At 52.5% G+C, this 15,225-nt stretch overlaps 1 protein-coding gene across 7 annotated transcripts in view; it reads left to right on the top strand.

Annotated features, from left to right (window-relative positions):
* Positions 1-15,225, top strand: part of COL11A2 (collagen type XI alpha 2 chain) — a 29,765-nt gene that overhangs the window by 785 nt on the left and 13,755 nt on the right. For 2 of the 7 annotated variants that reach the window (XM_059399985.1, XM_059399984.1), the window contains exons 3-30: positions 2,473-2,622; positions 2,759-2,969; positions 3,424-3,586; positions 5,013-5,204; positions 6,081-6,158; positions 6,318-6,569; positions 6,803-6,865; positions 7,530-7,709; positions 9,824-9,883; positions 9,985-10,026; positions 10,253-10,315; positions 10,667-10,741; positions 11,211-11,297; positions 11,757-11,813; positions 12,175-12,228; positions 12,316-12,369; positions 12,464-12,517; positions 12,706-12,759; positions 12,962-13,015; positions 13,098-13,142; positions 13,262-13,315; positions 13,750-13,794; positions 13,970-14,023; positions 14,235-14,279; positions 14,420-14,473; positions 14,718-14,762; positions 14,998-15,051; positions 15,177-15,221. In XM_059399985.1, the coding sequence (XP_059255968.1) occupies positions 2,473-2,622; positions 2,759-2,969; positions 3,424-3,586; positions 5,013-5,204; positions 6,081-6,158; positions 6,318-6,569; positions 6,803-6,865; positions 7,530-7,709; positions 9,824-9,883; positions 9,985-10,026; positions 10,253-10,315; positions 10,667-10,741; positions 11,211-11,297; positions 11,757-11,813; positions 12,175-12,228; positions 12,316-12,369; positions 12,464-12,517; positions 12,706-12,759; positions 12,962-13,015; positions 13,098-13,142; positions 13,262-13,315; positions 13,750-13,794; positions 13,970-14,023; positions 14,235-14,279; positions 14,420-14,473; positions 14,718-14,762; positions 14,998-15,051; positions 15,177-15,221 (2,384 nt within the window). Of the gene's footprint in view, positions 1-2,472; positions 2,623-2,758; positions 2,970-3,423; positions 3,587-5,012; positions 5,205-6,080; positions 6,159-6,317; positions 6,570-6,802; positions 6,866-7,529; positions 7,710-9,823; positions 9,884-9,984; positions 10,027-10,252; positions 10,316-10,666; positions 10,742-11,210; positions 11,298-11,756; positions 11,814-12,174; positions 12,229-12,315; positions 12,370-12,463; positions 12,518-12,705; positions 12,760-12,961; positions 13,016-13,097; positions 13,143-13,261; positions 13,316-13,608; positions 13,729-13,749; positions 13,795-13,969; positions 14,024-14,234; positions 14,280-14,419; positions 14,474-14,717; positions 14,763-14,997; positions 15,052-15,176; positions 15,222-15,225 lie in introns of those variants that run through there. The other 5 variants (XM_059399987.1, XM_059399988.1, XM_059399989.1 and 2 more) reach the window with 5 other exon arrangements.

Here is a 15,225-nt window from a genome sequence, read left to right as displayed (position 1 = left end):
CTCTTTGCCTCCTTGTAGGGACTGGGAGAGGGCAGGTAAGGCTGAAAGATGAAGTCTCACCTTAAAGAATGGGACTGGGTGCTGGGGGTTCTCCAGGGAGAGCCGAAGGTGTGCCCAGGTCCCGCAGATGCTGGGGTGGGGAGGCAGATGTCAGTATTGATGGGTGAGCATTGTGTGTATGTCTTCTAGGCTTTTCTATCTATATGTCTGGGGTGAGAGGGGAGCATCTGTGGGTCAGTGCAGAGCTTAGTAGGTAGAGAAAGAAGGGACCCCTGGACTATTTGTCCCACTGGCTTCCCGGACAGCATCCCCTTCCCCCTCCCTGTGCCCTCGATGCTGCCACGCGGCTGGCTCTGGGGAGCACTGGGGCTGGCTGCCAACAGGACGGCCGCTGGACAGGCTGGGATCAGGTGTCTGAGGCAGGAGCCAACTCTTTGCATTCCTGCCCCACCCCTCCCCCTCTGGCCAGCGGGGCTCCCCTGGGACCCTGGTGTCCACAACCCCAATCTTTTCCTTCTTTTTCCCAGGATCCAGAAGTCCTGGCGCCTAGGAAAGGGATTTGATGCCGGAGAGGAGGGGGCTGGGAGTACCTGGGTTCTGGGCCAGGCAGGAACAAGCCTCCCACTCCTGGCAACACTGAAGGCTGATTTGCATATAACTCTACTATTCATTTCTTCTTCGTTCTGGAGAGAAAATGGTCAGAAGAGCAGCATAAAGGATTTAGATTAGATCACAGAAAGAGGAACTTCCATGATGCGAGGAGCATGAGGCTGAGGGACAGGAAATGGAAGTGTGCCATGTCTGTGGACTCTTGGAGCCTTTTTCAAGGAGGAAAGGAATCCTCTAGGATGGAGATGGGGGATGGTTAAGATGACTGTCTTTTATTTTGGGGCTGAGTGGCTAGAGATGGGACTCTATAGGGAAATGGGCTGGTGTGGAATTCATAGGAGTAAAAAAAAGTGGGGGTATTCAGGGACCAAAGGTAGAGGGTAGGTGGGGTGATGGGGCTGCCTGAGAGGAGCCTGTGGGGCAGACCGAGGCCAGAGTCAGTGGGCACATATGTGGCCTGAGGTGGGCAGACCTGTGGGTAGGTTGTCTATAGGATGGAACTATTCTCCTGTGGGGTTTGGTGAAAGGTAGGGGGCCTCAGAGGTCTCCTTGGCCTGGGGTCTCTGTGAGTCTCTGTGTCTCTGTCTCACTCACCTTCCTCTCTCAAAGCGGCCCTTGTGTGTTGGTGTTTGCGGAGCTGCCACACTCAGGGGCCAGGCTCGGGCGAGGGGGGGTGGTGAAGGGGAGGGCAAGGCCGTGGTTTCCCGGCTCCTGGACTCAAAGGGCCTTTTCTCTGCCTGTCCGCCCCACCTCACCCACCCCACCCAGCTCTGCTCTCCTGATCGCTCTGGCCCCTGCCCTGCCCCATGCTTCTATGAAAATTTTGCTGGACTTTCTTTGGGATTTTTCCAATCTGGAACTGATGGCATGAGGAGTGTGTGTACTGGGGAGCAAGTGAAGGAAAGGTGATCTTTGTCTTCCAGGGAGTTTGAGCCTGAGGAAGCTGAATTCTAGATGGATAGAGGGGATGGCCTGGGTCTCAAATCTTTGGATCCAAGAGGTGGGGGTAGTGGGGCAGGGTTGAAGTTCCAGGTGCGGGGAGCTTGCCCGGGTTTTGGGCAGGGACTCTGATGGGATCAACAGATGTGTGGCTCTGGGCCCTGGACCTGCTCCGCTCCTCATGGCAGCTCCCCCCCCACACACACCCCCGGCTTCACAGCCCATCTCCCGAGCCAGGGGCACAGGTTCCTGGGGTGGCTCTTTCTGCTATCTCCATCCTCAGCATGGTCAGAGTTGTCCGCACCTCCCCAAACGCAGGCACTGAAGCAGCTTGGAGCCCCATCCCCATAGATCTGCCTCTCTGCTCCCTCCCAAGTGCTGCCCCCCCTGCCCGCACCTCCTGTGCCCAGAATGATCGATTGCCCAGATGTTGTTTGTGCTGGAGATACGGGAAAAAGGCCAGAGACCCAGAGACCCAGAGATATGGAAAGGGAGTGAGAGAGGGACAAATAAGGGGAGAAAAAAACATAGAAGGAGCGGGAGGGAGGTGGAAGAAGAATGAAGAGACAGGGAGACAGGAAGATAAACAGATGTAGAGAAAGGAAGAGTGAGAGAGACAGAGAAGGGGAAATGGTGGAGAGAGATCCGTAGGTTGAAAGAGATCAGGAGAGGCTGAGCAAGACACCCTGGGAGCAAGAGGGGCAGGGGTTACGTGGAGCTGAACACAGGGCCATTGCTGCCCTCTTCCAGGTGATTCTGGTTTCCCATCTGTTCAGGGTCTATTTGGGGGCAGGTAAGGGAGGAGTGACCTTTGCCTTCAGAGAGCTTGAGCTCCAGGAAGCTGAGTTCCAGACCCCAAATGCCCCCATATCTTGGCCCTCCTGAAGGTGTGTCCCTTCTCCTGATCCTCATGGACTCTCCCAGGTACACCGCCTGTGGATGTGCTCCGGGCCCTGAGGTTCCCCTCCCTTCCTGATGGCGTCCGGAGGGCAAGAGGCATCTGTCCAGCTGATGTGGCCTACCGAGTATCCCGTCCTGCCCAGCTCAGTGCACCCACCCGCCAGCTCTTCCCAGGTATGGGTGACATGCTGGAGTAGGGAGAGCTGGGGGAGGCCATGGGGCGGGGTCTAGAGTCAGACATGGTAAGGGAAAGGTTTTATGGTTCTTTTTGCCTCTCATTCCACCTGGTTGTGTCTCTCTCGGGTACCAGGAAGTTTTCCCAAAGATTTCTCATTGCTGACTGCTGTCCGGACCCGCCCTGGCCTCCAGGCTCCCCTCCTGACTCTCTACAGTGCCCAGGGTGTCCAACAGCTGGGCCTGGAGCTTGGCCGACCATTCCGCTTCCTATATGAAGATCAGACTGGACGGCCTCGACCCCCAGCTCAGCCAGTCTTCAGAGGCCTCAGCCTAGCAGATGGCAAGTAAGTCACTTTGCTCCTCTGGTCTGCCTGGACTGTTCCTTCAGGACATCTCCTTGAACACTGACCCCAGAACCCCCACTCCCTGAACTAGGAACCCCAACTGACCCTTTTGGCCTCACCTCACCTACCTATTGCCCAAACTTCCTACACTTCTGGCCCAGGGTTTGGGCTTTAGTGTTTAAATCCTTGTACGTAGTACTAGTCTATGCCTTGGGCAAGTGAACTTTTTAAAGCCTCAGTTTCTATGGCTATAGGGATGATAGAATCATGACAATCAAATGAGGAAAGTATTGCCTGGTACCTGGTGCATTGTAAACTTTAGTCAGTAAATAGCCACTCGGATTACTGCTACTATTATCATTGGCTCCAACCTTTCCATCAACTGCTCTCCAGCCCTGTTGACTCCGTCCACCCTCAGTCAATCACTTGACCCACTCCCCCCGCCCATGACCAGGTGGCACCGTGTGGCTGTGGCTGTGAAGGGCCAGTCTGTCACCCTCATAGTTGACTGCAAGAAGCGGGTCACCCGGCCTCTCCCCCGAAGTGCTCGCCCATTGTTGGACACTCATGGAGTGATTATCTTTGGTGCCCGCATCCTGGATGAAGAAGTGTTTGAGGTAAGCAGAACATAGAGAACAGAGTGATTGCTTGTCCCGTATCTTGTGCCCATTGCCCTTCTGGCCCTAGTACTCCATCTTCTTTGAGCCTAGCCCTTCATTCGAGCCCTCGTGAATCTCTATTTGCATTTCCTATCCCTGGGGCTAATTTTCTCTGTTGAAGAATTAGGTGCCCACTTATATGGCAGGATAGCTGCCTTTATCAGTTTTCATGAGTCTACCTATCTGTTCACCCCTTCAACCAGTCTCTTTATCTACACCCACCCATTCATATCCTCATCTAACACCCACCCATCCATTTACGTACTCACTCACCGATCAAGCATTCAGGTTTTGTATCCATCCCTTGTCCATCTTCTCTGCTCAGCCACTTTTTTCTTCACTCATCCATCACTCTATCATCTTTAACCCATCCATTTATTCACTCATCCCACCCAGCTCAACTACCCATGCATATGAGATGTACATATGCATGTACTCGTCCATCCTCTCACTCACCCACCCATCTCCTCACCCACTCACTCTCCATCCTACTATTCATTCATTCACATATTTCACTTCCATTCATCTCTCTGCCTACCAGTTTCTTTCCTCTACTCCATATCTCCATTTATCTACCTACCAATGCTCCCATTCATTCATTCACCATCCACCAACTCTCCCATTCAATCAGTCATGCATTTGAGCCCCATTCATTCACCCACTGACCTATCCATCCATCCATCCATCCATCCACCCACCCAGCCAGTCCATATTCTTTGAACACCTGCTGTCCCAGTGTCAAGGAGAACACGGAAGAGTAATATAAGGTCTCCATTATTCTCAGAGCTCCCAGTTCCTCTTTGAAGATGAGACAATAACCCCAAACAATAATGCAAGGCAGGGTATGCAAAGAATCATGTGTGGGCTCAAACAAATGTCATTCGAATTCAAAAGTGTCTTCCCTCTCCCCCATTTTTAGAGGTCCTGAGAATTCTAATCATTACTTTTATTGGAAAGTCAAAGAACTAAGACTTGGCCACTGTTTCCAGAAGACTTTGTGGAAAGGTTCATGCATTACCACAAAGGGCAGGGGGTGGACAAACAGTGTTGGATTTAGAGTTGGAATGTATGAATTCCCTGAGTCTACAATTACAAGTGACCTTGAGCCAGTCATTGCCACGTTGAACTTTCCTGAATGGAATATTTGAACAATAGGCATAAATAGCCTTGTTCTACTGATTTTCCAGTTGTGGTGAAGGTCCAGTGAGATTATAGATGAGAAGGTCCTTTGAAAGTTGAAAAGGGCTGTGTACATGGGAGGGCGGATAATGACCTTCTCCCATTACCTAGTTTTGGCTCTTACCCTGCATCCCAGACTCGATCCTCTGTCTCCGAAACTCTCTCTGCCTCCCTCCCTTGAAGTTCATCCTCCATGTCTTTGCAGGGTGACATCCAGGAGCTTGTCATTGCCCCAGGGGTGCAAGCTGCCTACGAGTCCTGTGAACAGAAGGAGCTGGAGTGTGAAGGAGCTTGGAGGGAGAGACCTCAGAAACAACAGTCTCACAGGGCCCAGAGATCTCCAAAACAGCAGCCATCAAGACTTCATAGGCCACAAAACCAGGAACCTCAGCGACAGGTAAGGGAGCTGGGTGAACCCCAAACCACAGCACACTCCAGGGAAGGGAAGTACCCAGACACCTCCCCAGGGGAATTCCCCCAATGTTCCAGAGCTCCCCATCCTGTTTTGGGCTTCTGTCCCCACTCCACTAGAGCCACTCTAACCATGCCTCCCTCTCCCATCCATCACTCCCTCTTCCCAGTCCTCATTCATCAACCTTTTTATTTTCAATTAAAAATAAAAAGAGTCACTATGAAAGACTTCATGGCTGGGAGCTGTGTCCCCTGCTCGTGTCTCCTTTCCTCCACCAGTCTTCCTGGAACTGTGTCCTTGGGTTTCACATCCCTTCCTTGAATTAAGAGATTGGGGGGCAGTGTGTGTGTGGGATAAGATGCGGGGACAGAGGATGGGCAAGCAGAGTAGGGGAGAGACAGAACCAGGGAGAAAAGTTGAGACAGTAAGACCTAGGAGGAGAAGTGGGGAGGAGCAGGAGATAGAGAAAATCCCAGAAGAGTGCTGGGTCTATGGAATTCTGTGTTGGGCCCCAGTCTCTGTCCCCCTGCATATGGAGGTGCAGAATAAAGGCCTGGGTGGTGGCAAGGGGAGGGAGGGAAAGGAGACGATGGATTGGGTGGCATCCAGATAGTTAAGGTGACAGATATGATCTGGGGTCAGTGGTCTGAAGGTTGGAGGGTCAATCTCTTAATCATGTCTACTTCTGTCCCACATGTGGGACCCACGGCCCCACTTCTCCCCAACCTCTCCCCAACCTCTCCTTTTATCCCTAACTCCTACCCCATTTCCAAACCCCCACACCACCCCCTCCTCTCCCTCTACTCACTCTTATACCCCTCCCTCTTCCTACTGTTCCCATTGCCCCTTCCCGAACCCCAGCCTGCTGAGTCTTTCTACTATGACTACGAGACCCCTTATTACGATGTGATGACTACAGGGACGACCCCTGATTATCAGGTAAACTTGAGGGACCCCTTTATTTCTTCCCTTCCTCCCACCACCCCTGGAAACATCTCCTAGGGCACCTTCCTCCCCTCTTAACATTTGGGGAGAGACATCATTTATTTAGATTATGGGAGTGTCCTTACTGCTCCCTCCCATGTCTCTCTGCTACAGAGACCACGGAGCCCCAGCCGCAGGGCTCCCCCTCCCCCCAGGGGGCGTCGGACCCCTCCCAGAAAGCCTACCCCACCTGCCAAGAGGTCAGCAGCCCGGCAGGCGCCCCCCTCACCAGGCCGGAGGCCTTCTCGAATTGGAGGTTCCGGCCCAGCGCGGGGCCTGCCTCCCCCCTTCAGACGCCCAGCTCGGCGGGCAGCTCCCCCCACTGCCCAGGCCCCCCCCAGGACCAGAGGAAGCGGTTACCGGCAGGTAGAGCTGGGGCATCCAGATCTGTGCCCCCAAACCTCTATGGCCTCGGAGATTTACTCTCCCCAAACTGTCCCCCTTCCAAAGGGGCTGCAAGATCTGAGATTACCCCCACCGCCCCAGTACAGACACTGCCCACAGCGGGGGACAAGTTGCTGCTTTGCCTCCCCTCCTGCTAACCTCTCTTCTTCCTTTCCACCCCATATTACTCTTCTCCCCCTTCTCCTTGGGGTTAGGACCCCACCCCAGGTGAAGAGGAAGGAATACTGGAATCGAGCCCCTTGCCACCCCCTGAGGAGGTAACTCCATCCCCCACCCTCATGCCAGCTGGGGGCAGTGGGCATCTGTGACCCACTCCCCTTACCCCACGTCATCTTGGTGAATCAACTCTTCCTCTGGCCGGAGGGCTCTTTGTCATATCCATCTGTGGTCTTCCAGTCACTCCAGACCTATTGGCCTGCTTGTCTTTCTAAGCACAGCCATTTTTTTCAATGTCCATGTCTCCTTCCATTAGTCTTGATTCTGGAACAACTTCTTCCCCATGTTGGTGTCAAAAGGTTTTCATCGTATTTCTGTTCCCAGGAGTCTTCTGTCCAATCTTGTCACTTTCTCTGTTCTGTTTTTATATCCTTTTCTTTGATTATTCTCTGGACTCCTTTGTCTACCATTATCTCCACAAACTGTCTACTCTGTGTCCAGCCCTCCGGCCACTCTTCTTCCTTCTTTTAATTCATTTTTTCTTCCCACCAGGCCCATTTTGGGGGCATCCCTCCTCATTTGGGGCCTTCGATGGCCCTCCCCTTTCTATACAACCATTTCCCTTGCTTTCTTTGGGAGAAAAAATCCAGTCCCAGTTACCCTCAGAATTCTTTGGGCCAGACCCCACACCCTTCGGGCCCAGAGAAAACCTCCTCTCAGCCCTAATGCCCCCATCTACCCCTCTCCCTCCCCATCTCCGGGAAGGAGCAGACAGATCTCCAGGTCCCCTCCACAGCCGACAGGTTCCTGACAGAGCAATATGGGGAGGGTGGCACAGACCCCCCAGCAGGGCCCTACGATTACACCTATGGCTATGGGGACGATTATCGTGAGGAGACGGAACTTGGCCCTGCCCTGTCTGCGGAGACAGCCCCCTCGGGAGCCGTAAGTGAAAGGAGCTCCTCTTCCATTCTTGACCTGCAGTGGGAGCTGGAAGAATTGCTTCCTGTTGTTTCTGATTATTGTCTATTGGCTGCAAGCTATCTCCCATTGATGAGTCACCTTTTTCTGTTCACATAAGATGTATATGTTGCTTGAAAGGATGACTTTCTGCTTTCCCCTGCCAAATATCTTGCCCTGTGACAACTCATGGATCCTTCTGTCCAGGGCAGTTGGGATTTTTTTTTTTTTTCCTTTTTTAATCCTATAACCACTTCCTATCTTTCTTGGCCACTTTCTGTCTCAATCAAGTTGTATTTCATAAAGCTTTTGGCCAATAATCCCCTATTTTTTGTCCATTGTCAGTCTGTCTCAATCATTTCTTCTTGGTAAAAACAATTTCCTATCCATGTTGCTGCCAAATGATCTAACTTCCTATGACATGTTTTCTAACCTACAGGTCACTCCCTGTCTATCCTTTCCTGTCTTCCTTGGCCATGGCATCCATCTTAGTGACTGTGACAGTTTGTACTGAAAGGAAGTTATTTATGTATTGGCTTTAGTTTTTCATGCTGTCTTGTAACAATTTCCTTTGCTAATAAGCCACTTCCTGTGTGTCTCAGGTCATCCAAATAATAAAGTTTCCACTGTGGGCCTAGATATTTATCGTGGCTACTTCCTGTGTGTACTAGCCTTGATGTCTGTGTTTTCTGGAAGAATTACCTTTTGTTGTCATAATCCCCTTTCCAGGAGTCACTTTTTGTCTGTTTTGCCAACAACTTCTTTCTCTTGGTCATGGTAGCCATGTTGTTGTTGAAGGTCCACTTCCTGGATCTTCTTTTCTTGGCTGCTTCCTGTCTGTCCAACCACTTCCTGTTTGTCCAGTTCATTTTCTAGCCATCTTGGCCATCTTTAATTTTTCTTGGCCCTGGCATCATTCTTGCTTCCAAGTGTTTGTCCCTTTGAAATGTCTCCCTTAATTGTTTCCCATGTCTTCAACCACTCCCTCTCAGCTGGGAAATTTCCTGTTTATTCCACTCATCTTTTGCTTGCCTTGCAACTAGAGCTGCCTCCTCTACCCTGCTGCCTTGTCCCACACTTTCCTTCTCTAATATTGCCACCCTTGACCTTATGCTGCCTTTCCCTTTTGCTGCTTTCTGGAAATTTGGGGTTGATATGGGATATGGGAGAGTTTGAAAATTCATCATTGCTGTTTGGTCAGGATGGAGGCAGAGGGGTGGATTCTGAAGGTCTTTGTTGGGAGAGTTGGGGGGGTGGGGAATGATTTCCATTCTTCCCATCCATATTGTGGTTCTGGCCTCAGTGTTGAGGGTGGGCATCTGAGAAGTGTGGAAAAGAAGGAACTGGTGGGCTTGGAGTATAAATGAGGGCCAGAGGAGGGATGTAGTGTCCTTGCTGGGAGAGGGACTGGGGTTCTGCTCAGGGGCTTGAGCAATAGCCCAAGAGCTGTATCTTTCCAAAAACCAGTTATGAGGTCTGACTGCCTTCCAATTGTACTTAGAGTATGGGTGTTTAACCTCTGTAGAGTTTTTAACTTGTGAACCCTTTGAAATTCTAAGAAAACTTCTGTGCATAAGGGCATATACTTTCTCTTTCCCAGAAAAGACTTCTTAGATTATGTCAGACTCTCATATGGATCCATGCTCTTCCTCAAACCCCGATAAAAAGCAATGTACAATCTTAGAGAGATGCTTATTTGGTAGATTGCAGTAAGGGTGAGGTAGCTGATAGTTTCTTAAAGTTCTAAAGATTCCTGGAGTCAAAGGGAGCTTGGGGAATAGGGCACGGTCTTCCAGAAGAAGGTTTGGGAAGTTTAAGGATGTGGTTTGGAATTCCGGGAAGTGTGTGAAGATCTTCCTGAAAGAGGTCGTCAGGGAAATGAGGAAGTTTGTTTGCTAAGATGGAGCTGGGAATTGGAGGTGGAGAGCTCTGAGGTCTCCTTGGAAGACCTAGGAGGTCTGTGAAGAGGCAGTCACATAGGGTTGGGGAGGTCTCCAGAGGATCTGAGAGTGAAGGAAGGTGGGAGTTGGGATGGGAATAGTCCTGGTGTCCTGGCTGCTCACAGGCCCCACTGGGGGTTACATGTGTGTCTTCTTCAGGCTGCCCATGGACCCCGGGGGCTGAAGGGAGAGAAGGGGGAGCCTGCTGTGCTGGAACCTGTAAGTCACTGTTGGTCACTGAGCTGAAGGCAGGGGGAAGAAGAAAAGAAGGTAGGGGTGCTAGCACTGTAGCCTCTGACTTCTGACCTTTGGTTCTACAGGGTATGCTAGTAGAGGGGCCTCCTGGCCCAGAAGGCCCTGCGGTAAGTGCAGCTTTGACCCATTCTTCTCCATTCTTTTCTCAGAGACCCTTCTTACACATTCACCTATGTCTTCCCCACATATGCCCAGGCCTCCTTCTCAGAACTCTGGAGAGTCCTTCCAAAGCTTCCCAGATTTTCAAATCTCTTTTGTAGAGACCACTCCTCAGTCACATACCCCTCTTCTATCTGAATTCCCATACCTGACCCACACCTTTATTTTCCTCAGGGGTTGATTGGTCCCCCTGGTATCCAGGGCAACCCAGGCCCAGTTGGAGACCCTGGTGAGAGGGTAAGGGAGTAGTGCGTGCATGTGTGCATGTGTGTATGTGTGTGCAGAGAACTGCAGAGGAGCCTCTAGTACCCAACAAGGGTACAGGGGTGCCAAACTAAGTAATTCCTCATTAAATGGCTGATTAATGAACAAGGGGTTGGTGTGCTCCTCAACACCCAGAAGAGAGGACAGGCTCTGATTGGGGAGGGGTGTAATCTGGTATCTCACCCTTATTTTTCTGTATGAGGGTAGGACGGTTTAGGAAAGATATAGGGAAGTTTATATTTATTCTGTAGAGGGTTTCACACTGATGCCAAGACCCTAACATTCCCTAACTGTCCACCTATCCTCATTTTCTCCCTATTCTAGGGCCCCCCTGGCCGAGCAGGGCTCCCTGGATCAGATGGGGCCCCTGGCCCTCCCGGCACATCTCTCATGCTTCCAGTGAGTTGTCTTCTGGGCTTTGGAATGGGAGGGGCAGGGGAAACTGTTCTGTTACCAAGAACCAGAAGACCAGGAAAGCTAAGGAGGAGTCTTGAAAAACCATCAACACAGAGATTGATCTTTGAGGTGGATGGACTAGGGCCTCATTAAAGGACCCAGAACCAAACATGGATTGTCTAGAACTTGGCAGAAAATCCACACCGCGGGGACTCTGGAAACAAAGGAGAGTTTTTCTGGAGGAAGAAGACAGAGAGTGGGGCAGGGGGCAGGGAGACAGAAGTAGAGTTTCTGAAAATCTATACTTGATTATCTGAAAACCTCCCATGGGAGACACTGGAGGAGGGCATGGGCCAGGGGGTGTCTCTGCACCTGGGAAAAGGGGAGAAGTGCGGGGTGAAGCCTTTGATTGGGAGGGTTACATGAGCTTCCTGGAAGAGAATATAGACCTTTCTTTCTCTCTACCCCTCAGTTCCGGTTTGGCAGTGGTGGGGGTGACAAGGGCCCTGTGGTGGCAGCCCAGGAGGCTCAGGCCCAGGCGATTCTGCAGCAGGCACGGGTATGTAAGGCTGGAGGGGATGTTGGCGAAGGGATGGGTATGGAGGGCAAGTGGACTTTAGGAGGAGTTGGAAGGGTAGGTTGGAGTAAATGTGGGGCAGGTAAGGTCTGGTTGGTCTGGGACTGAAAGGGAGGTAGGTTGGGGGAGAATACGAGGCAATGGAATGAGAATTGAGAGTGGAAAGCTGAGGGGCACCTGGGTGGCTCAATGCGTTAAGCCTCTGCCTTTAAAGGCTCAGGTTATGGTCTCAGGGCTCTCTGCTCAGCAGGATGCCTGCTTCCCCCTGCCTCCACCCTCTGCCTGCCTCTCTGTCTACTTGTGATCTCTCTGTCAAATAAATAGTAAAATCTTAAAAAAAAAAAAAAAAAAGAGTGGAAAGCTGAATTTGGAGCGTGTGCTGGGGTTGGAAGTTCTCCTGATGCCTCTTCCTCAGCTCTGCCGTGTCCCTTGCTCCCCTAGCTGGCGCTCCGGGGACCTCCTGGCCCCATGGGATACACAGGCCGCCCTGGACCCTTGGTGAGTTTGTTTGATATTGGGGTAGAGAGTTCTTTATTTTTGTATGTGGGTATGGATAATTCTGGAAAGGGACCAAGTTAAAAGTTATTTTGCAGGGCGCCTGGGTGGCTCAGTTGGTGGCTCAGTTTGGCTCAGGTCATGATCCCGGAGTCCTGGAATCGAGTTCCGCATCAGGCTCCCGGTTCCACGGGAAGTCTGCTTCTCCCTCTGACCTTCTCCCCTCTCATGCTCTCTCACTCTCTCTCTCAAATAAATAAATAAAATCTTTAAAAAAAAAGATATTTTGCTACTTTTGGGGAGTGCTTTGAAGTCGTTGTTGGGTGTGTCCTTCAACATAGCCGCTCTCTCTTCTCTGTCCCAGGGACAACCTGGGAGCCCTGGCCTGAAAGGAGAATCAGGAGACCTAGGACCTCAGGTGACAAGCCCCACCCATCTGATCCCCCATCCAATGCCTCCCTTTCTGTCTGTGCTCTTTAACCCTGCCCTGACTCTCTCTCGCCAGGGCCCCAGAGGACCTCAAGGTCTCACAGGCCCTCCTGGCAAGGCTGGGCGAAGGGTGAGTGGGAGTGTGGTGGGTGTGGGTGGGAGACAGGACTCAGAGTGTAGGGGACGATGCCTCTGTTTGCTCTGACACTTCCTTTGCACCCCAGGGCCGAGCAGGTGCTGATGGAGCCCGAGGGATGCCTGGAGAACCTGGAGTGAAGGTGACAGGCCTGGGTCCCTCTCTGATGCCTGTGACTTCCAGCCCCATCTAAGCTCATTTGTTTTCTGGGGATGACCAAGTTCCCAAAGTTTCCCCATGAAGTGGCACCTCCGCACTCAGGACACAGGAGGGAGGGATGAGGAGGGAAAAGAGCAAGGACCTCACCTGGGCTGCCCCCTCTTCCCCTAGGGTGACCGAGGTTTTGATGGACTCCCAGGGCTCCCTGGGGAGAAGGGACACCGGGTGAGTATATTGGGGTTAGTGCATTGTGATGAGGGTGTAGGCCTTCTGTGGAGGGGCGGGAGGGGTAGGGAGCACAAGGCAAGGGAAGGAGGCTCAGGGTCCCAGCAGGAGCTCAATGGATGAAACTGGTTGGTTAATTGAAGAGGGTCAGTGTCTGTGCTGGGGGCTCTGAGGCCCCTCTTACCTGGTCCCCATTTTCTAGGGTGATACTGGTGCCCAGGGCCTTCCTGGACCCCCTGGTGAGGATGGAGAGCGGGTAAGTATTGTGGCCAGGGCAGGGGGTCAGTATGGGAGAGGTGTGGAGGGTGAGGCTGTTTCATCATGTCCTCCTCCTCCAGGGAGATGATGGGGAGATTGGGCCTCGGGGACTGCCTGGAGAATCGGTGAGTGACTAGGGGGCTAGTGGTGGAGCTCTGGGGATGCCAGGGGAGGGATATGGATACAAAAGGCACACATTATTTCTTGCACATGCATGTCATTTCTTCCCCTCACCTGATTGCAGGGACCTCGAGGTCTCCTTGGCCCTAAAGGCCCACCTGGTATTCCTGGGCCCCCGGTATGTGACTGTCCCTGACTTCTGACCCTGATGTCACCCCCTGACCCTTCCAACTCTCCACCCTTCCTAGCTGCCTCTCTCCCCCCACCTCCGGTTCCCCCTCCCTGGCCCCACCTCACTCTGCTCCAGCCTTTAATCCCAGGTGCCCTTGCAGGGTCCTGTGGTACAGTCCACCAAAGGCTCTGAGCATAGCTTAAAAAAAAAAATCTTCAAGAAAAACAAAACAAAAACCCGCAAACCCACAGACCCATAGACCCACGCCCTGTGGATCTGGGCTGGCTTTGTTTGCTTAGGTTTGGGATGGATTGGAGGTCTGACCAACATGAGGCTGCCCTGTCCCACCCTCTGGAATGGCCGGGCCTCCCAGAAACCACAGGTCCTTCCAAGGCCCAGGCCCCGCCTTCCAGCCTGCTCAAGCCCGTCTCATGTTTCAGGGAGTCCGAGGCATGGATGGTCCCCATGGTCCCAAAGGGAGCTTGGTGAGTAAAGGGCATGGAGAACCTTAGCCAAGGTCCTGTTTCCTTGGTGATCATTTTGACGCCCTGCCTGCTTCTGGTTCTTGTGCTCTGCTGTCCCAGCTAGGACTCAGCTCTCCGCCCTCAGTTTGTCCTGTCAGCATCTTCTTTTGACCTCTGCCTGGTTGCTTGTTTCTAGGGACCCCAAGGAGAGCCAGGACCTCCTGGACAACAGGGCACTCCTGGAACCCAGGTGAGTTATCCTGCCCAGCCCCTCCCCATCTTTAACAAGGGCTTCCTGGGCTTCCACAGAGGGTCAGACCCTGGATGGAAATTAAGGGTCTCAAACTCCAGTGCTCATACTCCGAATGGGGATGCTGGCTACAGGAGAGAGCAGCCTCCTCTGTGGGGCCCTCTGACTTCTCTCTCTCTCTCTCTCTCTCTCTCTCTCTCTCTCTGCGTAGGGTCTCCCCGGGCCCCAGGGTGCCATTGGGCCTCATGGAGAGAAGGTAAGTGACTAAGTGATTGGGTGACAGCGGATGGGCTGGAGAGGTTGGTTGTAGGGAGAGCCTTCACTGTGTGGCTAGGACTTCAGCCACTGTCTGATCTGATCCCTCTCGTGACCCTCTACCTCCTCCTCTCCCTGCAGGGTCCTCGAGGGAAACCAGGGCTCCCTGGCATGCCTGGCTCCGACGGGCCTCCGGTGAGTGGGTCCGCACCTCTTAATCCAAATTCCATTTGACCCTCCATCCCAGTGAATGACCTCCAAGTGCATTTGGTAACTATCCACATGGTGTGTCCCTCACTGGGAGGTCACTGGTGGTGCCTGCCCCTGGTCAATTGGCTTCATTAGGGTCACAAGGGGAAGTGGGGTTAAAGAGGGGAAGGGAGGGGGGCAGGGAAGGTGACAGTGGCCAGTGGTCACATTCTCCTTCCCCTGCCCCCAGGGTCACCCTGGAAAGGAAGGTCCTCCTGGAACCAAAGGAAACCAGGTGAGATCTTCCATACCTGCTTTCACCCAGAGGGAGTTTCCACCCAGACTCTGGGGCCCCAAAGTCCTTGGGTTTTCCCTGTATTACCATTCATGTGGCTCTGAAATATTCTTGGTCCCATGCTCTGTATCCCTATCCAGACTCCATTGTTGTCTGTACTGTTTCTTCCATGCCCTGAGGCCTCCACAGTCACACACCAAGAGCCCTTTTTAGATACCTTTCTTTCTTCTTCCAGGGCCCATCTGGACCTCAGGGTCCCCTAGGATACCCAGGACCTCGAGGTGTCAAGGTAATGGACAACCAGGGTGGGAGATAAAGGACTGTGGTCAGGGGAGCCAGCTGGGGTCTCAGGAGCTCGATCCTTCCACTCCAGCCTCCGTCCCTGATCTGTCTCTGTCTGCCTTCTAATTCCAGGGTGTGGATGGAATTCGTGGTCTGAAGGGTCATAAGGGTGAAAAGGTGA

The sequence above is a fragment of the Mustela nigripes genome, chromosome 5 (genome assembly GCF_022355385.1).
Source record: "Mustela nigripes isolate SB6536 chromosome 5, MUSNIG.SB6536, whole genome shotgun sequence".
Classification (NCBI taxonomy): domain Eukaryota; kingdom Metazoa; phylum Chordata; class Mammalia; order Carnivora; family Mustelidae; genus Mustela; species Mustela nigripes.
This window is presented reverse-complemented; position numbering and strand designations above follow the sequence as displayed.